This window comes from Pinus tabuliformis, chromosome 9 (genome assembly GCF_031772625.1).
Source record: "Pinus tabuliformis cultivar Carrire ecotype Pingquan chromosome 9, CPIR1, whole genome shotgun sequence".
Taxonomy (NCBI): Eukaryota; Viridiplantae; Streptophyta; class Pinopsida; order Pinales; family Pinaceae; genus Pinus; species Pinus tabuliformis.
In genome coordinates, this window is record NC_142307.1 from 896,368,113 (window position 1) to 896,381,630 (window position 13,518).

The following is a 13,518-nucleotide window of genomic DNA, read 5'->3' on the forward strand; positions in this document are numbered from 1 at the left end:
GCAGATTTGATAGTACACCATGTAATTTGGATGCAAGCAATGTGCCATGTCAGCAGACACAAGAAAACTCCGCTGGATTGCTTTCTCAAGTGGCACCTGAATGCATTTCAAAATCAACATGGTTAAACGGTTAATGCAATAAACTAAGTTATAAAACAAGTCAGATATAACCACTGGAATGGTATTCAAGAGCAAGGTGAATAGTCACATAATTCAAATCCTAAGAAAACAGCCTCCAAAGTTAATTACGGCATAAACAAATTCACTTACATACAAAATTATTTTCCTTTCAGATTTCAATTTTGGTCGCTCTTTATGCCATAGTAGTGATTCAAAGTTCAAACTTTTCCCTATAGGAATGACACTTCCGAATTATAACTAGAGATCTTGTAATGAACTTTCTTTGTGCCAAGTGCAGATGTAGCACAGTAAATACATTAAAAAAAATTATATATCTATATATATATATTATGCCATATAATACTACAATCTAGGAAAACTCGAATAAAATAACGTAAAATGAGGATAGTAAACACGATGTTTTTGATGATTCACCATTTGGTGTAAAGTGGAGTTGGAGAATAAAAATGATATTTTCAAGAACCTATTAGAGAACATACAGTCTGAATTTATCATATCAAATATTTCATCATTGAGCAAACTGAATCTTGAATTGGCAAGGGAACTTTCAAAGTGATCGACGAAGTCATCTGAGCTTCTGTACTTCGAGTTCTCAATTTCCGGCATTGAATTGGCAAGGGAACTTTCTAAGTGATCGACGAAGTCATCTGAGCTTCTTTACTTTGAGTTCTCAATTTCCGGCATTAATTTTGTCCTTGTTTTCTGCTTTTTTTACTGGATGCATTAGTTGATCTCTTTTATTTATTAAGTGGTGATTTTTTATGGTATCTACTTTTTGAAAGGGGAAGTTAACGCAAACCCATTAAGTAGAAATAAACATTAAATAAGGAAAAGGCTTGCTAATCAAATCACATATGCAAACAGGCACAATTAATTACACAGAGATGTAAAGAACAGAGATGATTGTATTATTCAATACGTAAAAATGAGATACAAAGTCTCGTGAAAGAGATGATGCAGGCAACCAACATTACTTGACTGACTGAAGACGCGTGATCTTATTATTTTCTCAAGTCACTATATCTAACGCTACCTCAAAAGCAATATGGTACATATACAATAAAATGCATCATAATATAACCATTATCCTAGATACCTGTTGAAAAATGTAATTAGGTTCGGTCTTCATAAATGCATTTGAGTCATTATGTCTTGTGAAAAGAATGAAAAAGAAATTTTTTTATTACTATCACAATGACTTATTAAAGCATGGGTTTCATGCTTGGGTCGTCTTTTATTAGTCAAATTTCCCATTGAAGACTTTTAGGATTTATTCCAAGTCATTTGAGTCATTGTCCATTTAAAGAGACCCTTTTTGGGCTTCTGAATCATGTAAAAATATTTATTATTGACTCAAATTAGGTATTCGACACCTCCACACCAAGTCAGCCTCAAGAAGATCAAGTTGTCCTCAAATAGGGCAATTCAACCTTACCTCAAGCATATACAAGGAGATCGAATTCATTTGGAACACACTCTCACTCACTCATAAGTTCGATATCCAGAAGAAAGAGCTGGAAACGTGCGAGGAAGGAAAGGAGGCTGAAAGAAGTGCGAAGTTGGAGAAAGAGGAAGGAAAAGAGAAAATCGAAGTTTTGGGCTATCCATCTCTCTTGTTTGGATCCCTTTGGAAGATCGAAGTTTTCCTTGTCTAGTCAACGTTGTTGTTGCTGTTGTTGCCATCTACTAGGTTGAAGTGTTGTTACTTCAAGGTCGAAACTTTGGGTCGAAGTTGTTGGAAGAGGAGGCTGACTTGGTGGTTGGAGGAGGTCTGTGTCTAGGTTGAAGAGTCTCAAGAAAACTATTGAAGGTAGAGATTTTCAGTGGGTTTTCCCCTAGATAGGGATTTTCACCGTGTCATGTGTTTTTTTGATCTTCATACACACATAATTTGGTAATTTCTTGATGAAAGATAATATTAAAAATAAGTAAAAGAAGCCAAAATAATTCACAAGTAATTATCAAGAAAGAGAAATCTAACCCTAATTCTACTAACATTGATTTCTCAACACAGTATTGGAGCTAAGGTCAAGGAATATTGAAGATCACTCTGTTGGCTTGAAGGAAATGGGTACTCCCTCTATGATAAGTTATATGAGAATGGGATTCAATACTATAGGAAGCTGGATCAAGAAGATCTTCTACTACTTATTCAACAAGGTCAAAAGTCAAAGGTTCTTGGTTGCACTTAATAGTTCACTTAATGATGATAGTGCATGGATTATTGACAATGGAGCATCAAGGCATATGACAGGGAAGAGTAAACAACTTCACACTCTATCAGAGGAACCATCTTCTCATGCAGTGGAATTGGGAGACAACAAAAGCTATGTTGTTAGAGGCATGGGATCAACATCATTGACGCTGGAGAATGGAACTAAGGTGAAGGAGAAAAAACATGCAGTTTAAGGATCTATTGAAAGGAATCTAAGGAACCTCAAGAATTTGATCAAAGGATCATATAAGGAGACCTTATAAGGAAAGAAGCTTACTATATTCAAAGACAATGTCTAACACAATAAAGGGACAGAACAAATTAGAAGGAGCATCCAATTACAATGCATGGAAGAAGAGGATAAATCTCATCCTCGAAAAGAATAAAGTCTTGGATCTAGTAAAAGGTGTAGAAATTCTCCTGTAGATTAAACTAATAATGCAATGTAACTAAAGCAATATACTTAAAATACTTCTAAAATCAAACTTGAGGAAGCTTAATCGATTTTGAGCAAGATCAAATAGAACACATATAACAGATGAAGAAGAAATCAATCACACATGAACATAGAGGAATACTCTGGGGAAAGCCTCAGCTAAAAACCCCGCTATTTGTATTATCATACAAGTGGAAATATCTTAGGATTACACAACGCTTTAGCTCACAAACTATCCAGCTCTCAATACAATCCCTCACTGCTGCTCATAGACAAAATAGACAACACATATGCCTTCATTCCTCCAAGCCTCCTATTTCCTTGCGCAGTTTCTCCTGGGTCCTCAAGCTGACACCTGTGTGTAATAATTCCTCACACAGTTCTCTAACCTCTGAAATATTGCGCAATGTTCAAGGAATGAATTCATTTTGCATGCAAGAGATATCCTCATGGGAATATTCCTGCAACTAATAGTACATTGTCCCATCCTTTGATCTCAACCGGGTCTCTGTCTGAACTGATATGCATGAGTTATTTATGAGAGAATATTCAGTTATCTGAAGTACACTAGCTACATGCATGTATGCATTGACTAACTGAACTCAAAATCAGTTCCACAAACTGTTGGAACTAATCTAACTGGACTTAACTCAGTTAACTAATTACAACTCAAAGTACAACTCATCCTGATCTCCTTAATCAAGGGATAACTTCCTCAATCAAAGGGATAACTATTGCATGTCTTCACATAGACTTCATGTTTGATTTTCTCCAACTAATTAACTCAAGATGAATTAATTATTTTACAAATAGCTGCTGAGATCAAATTCGAATTTTAATTCTCAACTTTAATTTAGGGACTAATTAAAATTGGAATGTATCTCGAAATGCTATCTATAACAATGCTATTTTTAGCATTTCTTGTTGCTATTTTCAAAACTCCCTCTCAACAACAAAGAGATTATCTGCCACCCCGATCCTGTATCTGTGGAACTCGAATTTGCATTTTGACAATGCCTTGGTCAAAATGTCTACATCTTGCTCCTCGATCGAAACATACTCCAACATGATCCTCTTCACCACACAGTCTCCAAGATGATGATACCGAATATCGATGTGCTTGAACCTATCATGAAATATTGGATTCTCAGAGAGTTTGATACAACTCTGATTATCGCAATAGATCACAGTTGGATCCATCCTCTGATCAAACAACCCAACTAGAATTTTCTGCATCCAAATGGCCTCACATGCTACCTCGCTTGCAGCCATGTATTCAGCCTCTACTGAGCTAAGTGCAACTGACCTCTGTTTCCTACTATACTAAGAAACTGTAGTTGAACCAAGGTTGAAAATTCGTCGTGAAGTGCTCTTCCGATCTGATGGACTCCCTGCCCAATCTGCATCCGTGAAGCCCTGAAGCTTCACGCCCTTTATCCATCTGTACCATAATCCATACTGAAATGTGCCTCTGAGATATCTCAGCACATGCTTAGCTTCCTTCCAAAACAGCTTGGTAGGCTGAACCATACTTTGACTTAGTTGGTTCACCGCAAAGCACAAATTTGGTCGTGTGTTCACTAATACATCAATGAACCCACACGCTGTCAATACACAGTAGCAGCTACTACCTCACCTGAAGTAGCATACTCCTTCCTCCAGTTACCTGCTAGAGGAGTTTGCTTGGGCTTGCACTTCTCCATGTGGAATCTCCTGAGTATCTCATTGGCATACTTGACTTGAGACACAAACACTTCCCCATCCTTCTACAACACTTCCATGCCTAGGAAGTAGTGCATGAGACCCATGTCTTTCATCTCAAACTATCTTGCAAGATCCGCCTTGCAAGACTTGATCAACTGATCATCACCTATTAATATTAGATCATCAACATAAAGAACAATGATCAATGGCTTACCTTCTACTATGATGTGGTACAGGTTCGCATCTGCTTCACTCTTTGTGAAGCCCAACCCGGTGAAGTAGCTGTCAATCCTGGTGTACCAAGCACGAGGTGCTTGCTTCAGCCCATACAAAGCTCTCTTGAGTTGGCACACAAGCGACTCACGATCGAAGGTCTGAAATCCTTCTGGCTGCTCTATGTGTACCTCTTCCTCAATCTTGCCATTGAGGAATGCAGTCTTCACATCCATCTGATGGATCTTCCAACCCATCTATGCTGATAGTGCCAACATCGATCTAATAGATGAGTATCTTGCTACTGGAGCAAAAGTCTCATCATAGTCGATCCCCTCGACTTGTGAGAAACCACGGGCAACAAATCTTGCCTTATATTTCTCCACACTACCATCAGCAGCTTGCTTTACCTTGTAAAGCCAACGAGAACTCACGACTAACTTGTTCTCTGGTCTTTGAACCACATCCCAAACACTGTTCCGAACTATGGAGTCATACTCCACCATAGCATCAACCCAAACTGGCTGTTGCACTGCTTCCTCAAAGGAAGATGGTTCGGTCTCTACACATTCCCCAACAAGGGCCATGTAACCAATGTACCACTCAAATGAACTCTGTCTGCGCTGAGAAGATGGCTCTCCCACATTCTCTCTCACATCCATCAACAATCTGTCAGCTTCCCTTGTGTGTTTCCGCCCCTCTGGAAGACTCTGCATGAGTGGATGTCTCCACTCCTGGAACCCCTACATGCGACTGCTCTACATCAGTCTCAGGCTCCTCCTCCTTAGGAACCAAAAATTCCTCCTCTGCATGCAACTTGAGATCCCTCTCAAGGGAAACTCACATGGCCTTCTGCTCATCAAACTTTAGATCTCTGCGAACCACTGTCCTCTGACTGGTAGGCAAGAACACCCGATAGTTGTGGGGTGTATCAGTGTACCCCACAAGTATCCCCAACTCAACTGTTGGCTCAAGTTTCTTCCGGGCATCTTTGGTCACATGGCAAAATATCGAAGAGCCAAGATCCTGAAGTGACTCACATCTGGTCTCTTCTCGGAGAAAGCTTCCACTGGTGTCTTCATCCCAAGTATGCGATGCAGGCTTCTATTCTGCAAGTAAACCGATGTGTTGCATGCCTCGGTCCGCAAATGAAGTGGTAGGCCTTGGTCATGCAGCATCGCCCGAGCTGCTCCCACAATCATTCTATTCTTCCTCTCGACCACCCCATTCTGTTGCAAGTTATGGGGTGTCGTCAACTCCCGTTTAATTCTGCTACACAGAAGTCCTTAAACTCTTAGAGACATACTCTCCACCGTTGTCACTTCTCAAGGCCATTATTTTCTTCCCTGATTCCTTCTCAGCCAAAGCTTTGAACTCACAAAACTTGGAGAAGGTCTGATCCTTCTTCTGCATGAAATAAATCCAGCACTTACGAGAAAAATCATCAATGAAAATAACATAGTACCTTTCTTTCGCGGTGGATGCAGTCGAGACTGGTCCACACACATCTGTATGAACTCGTTGTAAGATCACCTCAACGCGACTGTCTCGATCATGAAAGGAAGACTTTGCATACTTACCCAAGGTATAACCTTTGCATGTATCTACTTGCTCAAGTTTACCTTTGGGAAGTCCAGTAGAGATCTGTTGCATGATCTTCAAGGCCCCATGATGCAAGTGGCCCAACCTTCTATGCTATAACTCGCCAATATCTTGGCTTTGCACCAACTCTGCTTTGGAACTCAATGCAGCATAGTCATCTACCTCCAGCTTGTAGAGATTCTTCACTCGAATCCCAATCCTCTTGGTCTGACCCGTGGCAATGTGTCTCAGGAACGCCTTTCCTTTACTGAAGACTACATCATAGCCTTTGTCTTCCAACATTGTGACGGATACCAGGTTCTTCTTTAGTCCAGGCACATACTTTACATCAGTCAGGGTGAGAGGAGCTCCATGCTCCCTCTGAAACACAATCGTGCCTTCACCTGAAACATGGTACTTTCCATCATCGCCCATCTCTATGCACATCTGGAGGTCCTTCTCCTCCAAGGTACTGAATAAACTCTTGTCATCGGTCATGTGGAATGAGGCTCCACTGTCCAGGTACCAAACACAACCCACCATCGATGAAACCATGCATGCGATGAGGGTAAAATCCAATTCGAACTGTGAGGCCAATGCCTCACCATATGATCCTTTCGAGGATCCCTTCTTGGATTTCTTATGTGGACAATTTGTTGCATAATGGCCCACCTCATGACAATTAAAACATCGCACTTTAGATTTGTCAATCTTCTTCCCACCATGGAAAGAACTCGATTTGGAATGGGAAGCCTTCCCTTTCCCTTTCCTTGCCTTACTTGCTAAGGCTAGATTTTCTTCATCATCATGCTTTGATGAAGAACCATCTCTAATGCTTCTCCTGATCTCCTCCTGCATCAGATCCGACCACAGTTGTTACTAATCTGGCAGTTTCTTTCTTCCATTCACTGAGTCTTGGTAGCTATGCCAACTCTTAGGAAGACCAAGGAGAGCAAGACTCACCATGTCATCATCGGCTGTCGTGATTCCTACACTTCCTCTCTGCAGGTGGTGAGCTTGTTCAGATATGTAGAGATCATGTCGCCCTTTTCACACTTGATTTTCCGAAGCTTGTCTTTTAGTGCCAGCTTCCTCTGATCACTGCAGTTCTGATATAGATCCTTCAATGTCTTCCACATTGAAAACGATGTCCCCTTCCCATGGAGACTCAAGACAATATGGTCTCAAACTCCCTCCAGAAGAATCCTCCTCGCTCTCGCCACACATTTCTTCCATTCCGCCAATTCTTGGGAATTAGCTGCTACTAGCTTGGGGACTTCTTGATCAATGAATTCCTTCAGACCATTGTCCTCTAATACTACTTCCATACAATCCTTCCATGCTATGTAATTCGAGCTGCCATCCAAGGCCTACTCGAGTCTCAAGCCATTGAACGCCATGGTGAACTTTGAGATGTGATAAGAAATCAATTTTGTACCTAGAATCAAGAACTTCAAACTTTGAACTTTGAACTTCTTTGTATACTGTTCTCCGCTTTGATCACCTTTGTTCCGATACCATATAGAAATTCTCCTATAGATTAAACTGATAATGCAATGTAACTAAAGCAATATACTTAATCTACTTCTACAATCAAACTTGCAAAAGCTTAATCGATTTTGAGCAAGATCAAATAGAACACATATAACAGATGAAGAAGAAATCAATCACACATGAACACAGAAGAATACTCTAGGGAAAGCCTCAGCTAAAAACCCTGCTATCTGTATTATCATACAAGTGGAAATATCTCAGGATTACACAAAGCTTTAGCTCACAAGCTATCCAGCTCTCAGTACAATCCCTCACTGTTGCTCATAGACAAAATAGACAACACATATGCCTTCCTTCAGTCCTCCAAGCCTCCTATTTCCTTGCGCAATTTCTCTTGGGTCCTCAAGCTGCCACCTGTGTATAATAATTCCTCACACATTGCTCTAACCTCTGAAATAATTGTGCAATCCTCAAGGAATGAATTCCTTCTGCATGTAAGAGATATCCTCATGGGAATATTCCTGCAACTAATAGTACATTGTCCCATCCTTTGATCTCAACTGGGTCTCTATCTGAACTGACATGCATGAGTTATTTATGAGAGAATATTCAGTTATCTGAAGTACACTAGTTGCATGCATGCATGCATTGACTAACTGAACTCACAATCAGTTCTACAAACTGTTGGAACTAATCTAACTAGACTTAACTCAGTTAACTAAGCTAACTAATTACAACTCAAAGTACAACTCATCCTGATCTCCTTAATTAAGCAATAACTTCCTCAATCAAAGAGATAATTGTTGCATGTCTTCACATAGACTTCATGTTTGATTTTCTCCAACTAATTAACTCAAAATGAATTAATTAATTATTTTACAAACAACTGCTGAGATCAAATTCGAATTTTAATTCTCAATTTTAATTTAGGGACTAATTAAAATTGGAATGTATCCCGAAATGCTATCTATAGCAATGCTATTTTTAGCATTTCTTGTTGTTATTTTCAACAAAAGGAAAAGTGAAGAAATCTACAAAGAAATCAAGAAGTCTAAAAGGCCAAGAAGGAACGTAGACCTATTCAAGATAAAATGCTACAATTTTCACACGATGGATCACTATAGAAGTGATTGTCCTAATAATCCTAGGAATAAAAGAGGGACAAGGATCAAGCAAACTTTGCCAAAGAAGTTTCACCAAAGAAGAACAAGATGGAAGGATCCGAAGTCAAAGACCTATTTGCTAGGAACTCTTAGGGACTCTATCCCTTGCATATCCTTCTACTCTAAGTTTTGAATTGCTTTCCTTTATGTTTTGATTTCTAGGTTTAACATGCTTTGGAAAAACATTTTTGAATTGTTTTGATAGAGCTATAGGCATCCCTCGAGATTGGATTAAAAGGGAGCCCTCACCATTTTTCCAAAGATAAGTATCTTACTCCTTGTAATACCTTTTCATTTTTGGCTTCCGTTACTTATCAAAGTTCTGTTTTTATTAAATACTAATCACATTTCTATTCATATTTTCCTTGTATAGGAAAAGCTTGCTAAATACTTGAGGTTTATGGAAGAAGGCCTCACAAAGACAAAGCATTGGAGTTATAAGGTTTGTTAAGAAACAAAAGGAAAAGCTTGTTGAATACTCAAGGATTATGGAAGAAGGCCTCACAGAGACAAAGCACTAGAGTTACAAGGTTTGTTAAGAAACAAAAGGTATGCCTTAAACTATAAGTTTTGCTCTCTTCATAAAGGTATGTGCGTTCTTGATAAACTATTCTACACCACTAACATTATTGTGTCTTGCTCTCTTGAATCATAAGGATTCTTGATTGGGTGATTCATCATTAGAACCCTAATGGAACCTTCCTCATATCTTTGATTACCCTTGTGGAACCCTAAAAAGGTTCTTTGTAAAAACCCTAACTTAAGGACATGTCGATGATAATGTGTGAAACCCTAGCCAACTTAAGGTTATTGATGAAGTCTAAAGAAAATGTTTGATGCTTTGATGATGTCATGTCATGTTTGGGTTTTGGCATGGTTATGAAAAATCCTACCCTGTTAGGGTTGAATGGTGATGACTAAAATCTCAACACTTTGAAGTATTGATAAACTAGGGTTTGTAGTTGAAACTCTAGATCTTTAAGGTTTGGTATGGTTTATGAGCAAGACCCTTATTTTAGATAATGTCCTTGGAATGAAATCTTAGGTATATGTGTGTTTGTCCAATCAAAACCCTAGTCTGATCAAGTTTGTTATATCTCTAACTTTAATATATTGATATTTGTGTCATTGCGTTTGACTAACACATGTTATGATATGCTTGCACATGATGATGGAATCCTAGATATATGTATTGACCTAATTGTTTATGGTCATAATTCCTAGCATTTGGAACTAAACCCTAGTCGAAGTTTGATTCTTTAGGATGATAGTGTTTGTAAATTCTAGGGTTGTGTAACTAAACCTTAGTAGAAGTTCAATTCTCTAATATGTGATGACAAGTATGAAAGATTGTTGAAATCTGAATTTGAGTTGTGACTGGTTTTGATTGTTGAAGCTTAAGGCTCGTGTATGAAATCTAGGATCTTGCACTAAATCCAAGTGGAAGTCTAATATATGAGTTCTAAAGTTGTTAGATGCATTGTAGAACTATAATTGTTTGAACTGCTTCAAGGCTTTGCAATATTTTGTAAAAGGGTATGTCATACCTCTGGAAGAAATATTGAAGCCTTAGATATAATGAAGGTTGTTATCTTGATTGAGGTGCTCGAAGTCTTGATGATAAAGTCTAGGGTTTATGACAAAAACCCCAGCAAGAAGTTGAAAAGTATGTGTCTCTTGTTTGTGAACCTAAGTTTGGGTATTTGATGTCTAATATCGAATGTTGATTTCTGGTAGCATTGGATGTGCCCTTAGCCTCAAAATTTGTAAGGAGGCTAGGACACATATATTCCACAATACCCAGAAATTGTTTTGGGAAATTCCACTCGGAGACAGTTTTAATAAAATAATTAATTATTTTTCATGGGTGCCTAAGCCTAAACTTAGGAAATTAAAATAACTAAAGGGTATTAATCAAACTGAGGGTGAAACTTCTAGAAGAAGATGAAGATCGAGTCCAAATGATCTGAGCCATTGATTAGAATCTAGTCTGAGTCGTTGATTACTCAACTGGAGGATTATAAGGACTTCGATGGCCATTTGGAAAACACATCAAAGAGAGATCAAGAGATCGAATTTCTCAGAGAAGGTAGCACAATAGTTGCTAGAGAATCGATCGAGGAGATTTCTTGCAGTGAGAGGCAGGAATAGTTTCCGAAGGGAAGTTTTCCTAGTCCGGAGAGTACAAGGCAGAGAGGGCAAAAAGACGTCCAGAGAGGCTGACACGGAGCCACACAAAGCTACATTGTGGTAGCGCAGAGCTTCAGAAGGAGATCGAAATTTTGTTGAGGAACAGTCAGGATTTAGTGTCGGAGTCAAGGTGTGAGACCGAGAGGCCAAAGAGATGAAGTTTCCAGCCAGCAGAGGATCAAAAGGAGGTGCAACACAATCCCAGATGCAGTGACGCAGTGACTGCGTAGGAGTGACGCAGAACTGCGTAGAGGCTCATCTCCAGCACAGATCAGTGTCGGTTCTTCCAATGACAGGGTGATATCATCTCACTATTTTTTTTTGCCCAGTTTCTCTCTGTATCAAATAGCCAATAAGGCATCCAAAGATTGTATTCATAAAACTACTACTTAATAATACAAACCCTCAGTTCCAGCACTGGTTTTCTCGCATTGGGTTTTTTCGGGGACATTTGTCCAAAAATAACAATGTCATGTATTGTGTATTTCTTTCTTGCTACTGCATTTAACTTAATTGGTGAAGGTTACAATGTATTAGTTTTGGTCTTTACTGTAGAATGCAGTAAATAATTTGTTCAGTGATTCAACAAATAGAAGATACTTGATCACTTATTGCAGTGAAAATTTGGGTCTCCAAATTTTCACATGGTATCAAAGCAACACATGACGCAAGAGAGCAGAGCCGAAAGAGCCCAACGATGAAGAGGAGGGAAGTCAAAGTGATGCATAGGCATAAAATTGAAATCCCCAGAGGAATTGCGCAGTCCAAGCCATGAGGACAAAATTTTCAAGGAAAGTCTCTCTAAGTGAGTCGATAGAGAGAAAGATTTCCATATCGAAGTTTGCCAGTGTCAAAGGGAGCAGTGCAGAAGCATTAGTGCAGAGTAGTTTTCTGGTGAAACACAGTTTTCTGTAGCATTTGCTGGGGCAGAAAAGCGTCAAAAGGAAGAAGGAGACATTGTTGAGGGAATTTCTTCCTAACAAAATTCGTAGCTATGGAATTCAATTTCTCTACTGTTAAGCAGCAGCAGAGAGGAGCAGATCTACTAACTCCGATAGGGAGTGCGTAAGCTAGCCTAGTGTTGCACAGAGGAGAGAGGAGGCAATTCGACATTTCATTGGCAGAAATGGCAGCTAGTGGGTTAAAAGATTAGGATCGGTTGGATGGTGCATCCAACTATGTGATCTGGAAAGCAAGGATCTCATGCCTTCTGGATGAGCACGATCTCAAAATATGACGACAGTGCGGTAGCTGTACCCGCGGATCCAGATCCACTCAAGAAGTACAAGGGTGAGATGGCAAAGGCCAAACGATTAATCCTCGACTGAGTGAGAGATCACATAATGCGTCACATTGTCAGCAAGGACACTACCCGGCAGATGTGGGAAGCATTGGCCACGCTATATGAAGGATCTTCCGAGCAGCAAAAGATGTACTTGGAGCAGAAGATGTGATCCACGCAAATGCCGAAGGGGGAATGCATTGATCCGTTCCTAATGAAGCTTTAGGAAATCCAAGACTCGTTGGCAGCTATGGGGTCAACACCTTAGCCTACCGAGATGGTGAGGCTGGCCCTGAATTCAGTCTCAGCAAGAAGAGATGAGGAGAGACTTAGTCAAGTGCAAACTTGATAGCAGCAACAGTAGTGGGACAAAGCCCAAGGAGGAGGAAGAAAATGCAGCCCTTGCATCAAAGGGGCAGCAAGAGCAGTGGAGAAAGAAGAAGGATGTCTCAAAGATCAAGTGCTTCCGATTTGGTGAATTTGGTTACTATGCTACACAATGTCCTCTCAAGAAGAAGGGCAAGGACGAGAAGTGCTTCCGATGTGGTGAATTTGGTCACTACGCTACACAATGTCCTCTCAAGAAGAAGGGCAAGGACGAGAAGCATGATCCAAAGGCTGCATCCTCAAAGATCGAGGAGGAGTTTTCCATGATTGCCCAGATACCTCCAGGGGAGAGGTGGGGTGATCTAGAACTGTAAGTTCGAAAGAACTACGGATGGGCAGGATCTTTGAGGAGTCCACTTCTTGGATCAATACCTTGCTACGGGAGCCCATATCTGAAGTAGCAGGATGGACTAGTGTCAGTTGGTGAAGAGGAGTGTCGGAGTGAGTTGCAGTGGTTAGGAGCACAAGAGACTGAGAAACGCAGAGCAGAGTTAGCAACAGTGCAATTGGCACAAAGCAGAGGTCAGCAGTAGCACAGAGGCTTCAGAGGGTCAACGCAGAGACTAGCAATAGTCAGAACTCAACAACAAATGCATCATACTGAACACATGTTCAATAATTTTGGATGCTTTTCCGTTGTTGATGCAGTAGCAGTAGTAAATGGAGAAGGTTGCAATGCAGATGTAGTGTTGGCAGGGCCAGCAGCAGCATA

General features: G+C 40.0%; 1 protein-coding gene across 2 annotated transcripts in view; it reads right to left on the reverse strand.

The window, feature by feature from the left end:
- LOC149151653 (putative aspartyl aminopeptidase) overlaps positions 1–13,518 on the reverse strand; it is a 134,011-nt gene that overhangs the window by 1,177 nt on the left and 119,316 nt on the right. For both annotated transcript variants that reach the window (XM_089445733.1, XM_089445734.1), the window contains exon 9: positions 19–96. In XM_089445733.1, coding sequence (XP_089301859.1) covers positions 19–96 — 78 coding nt within the window. The remainder of the gene's footprint in view (positions 1–18; positions 97–13,518) is intronic.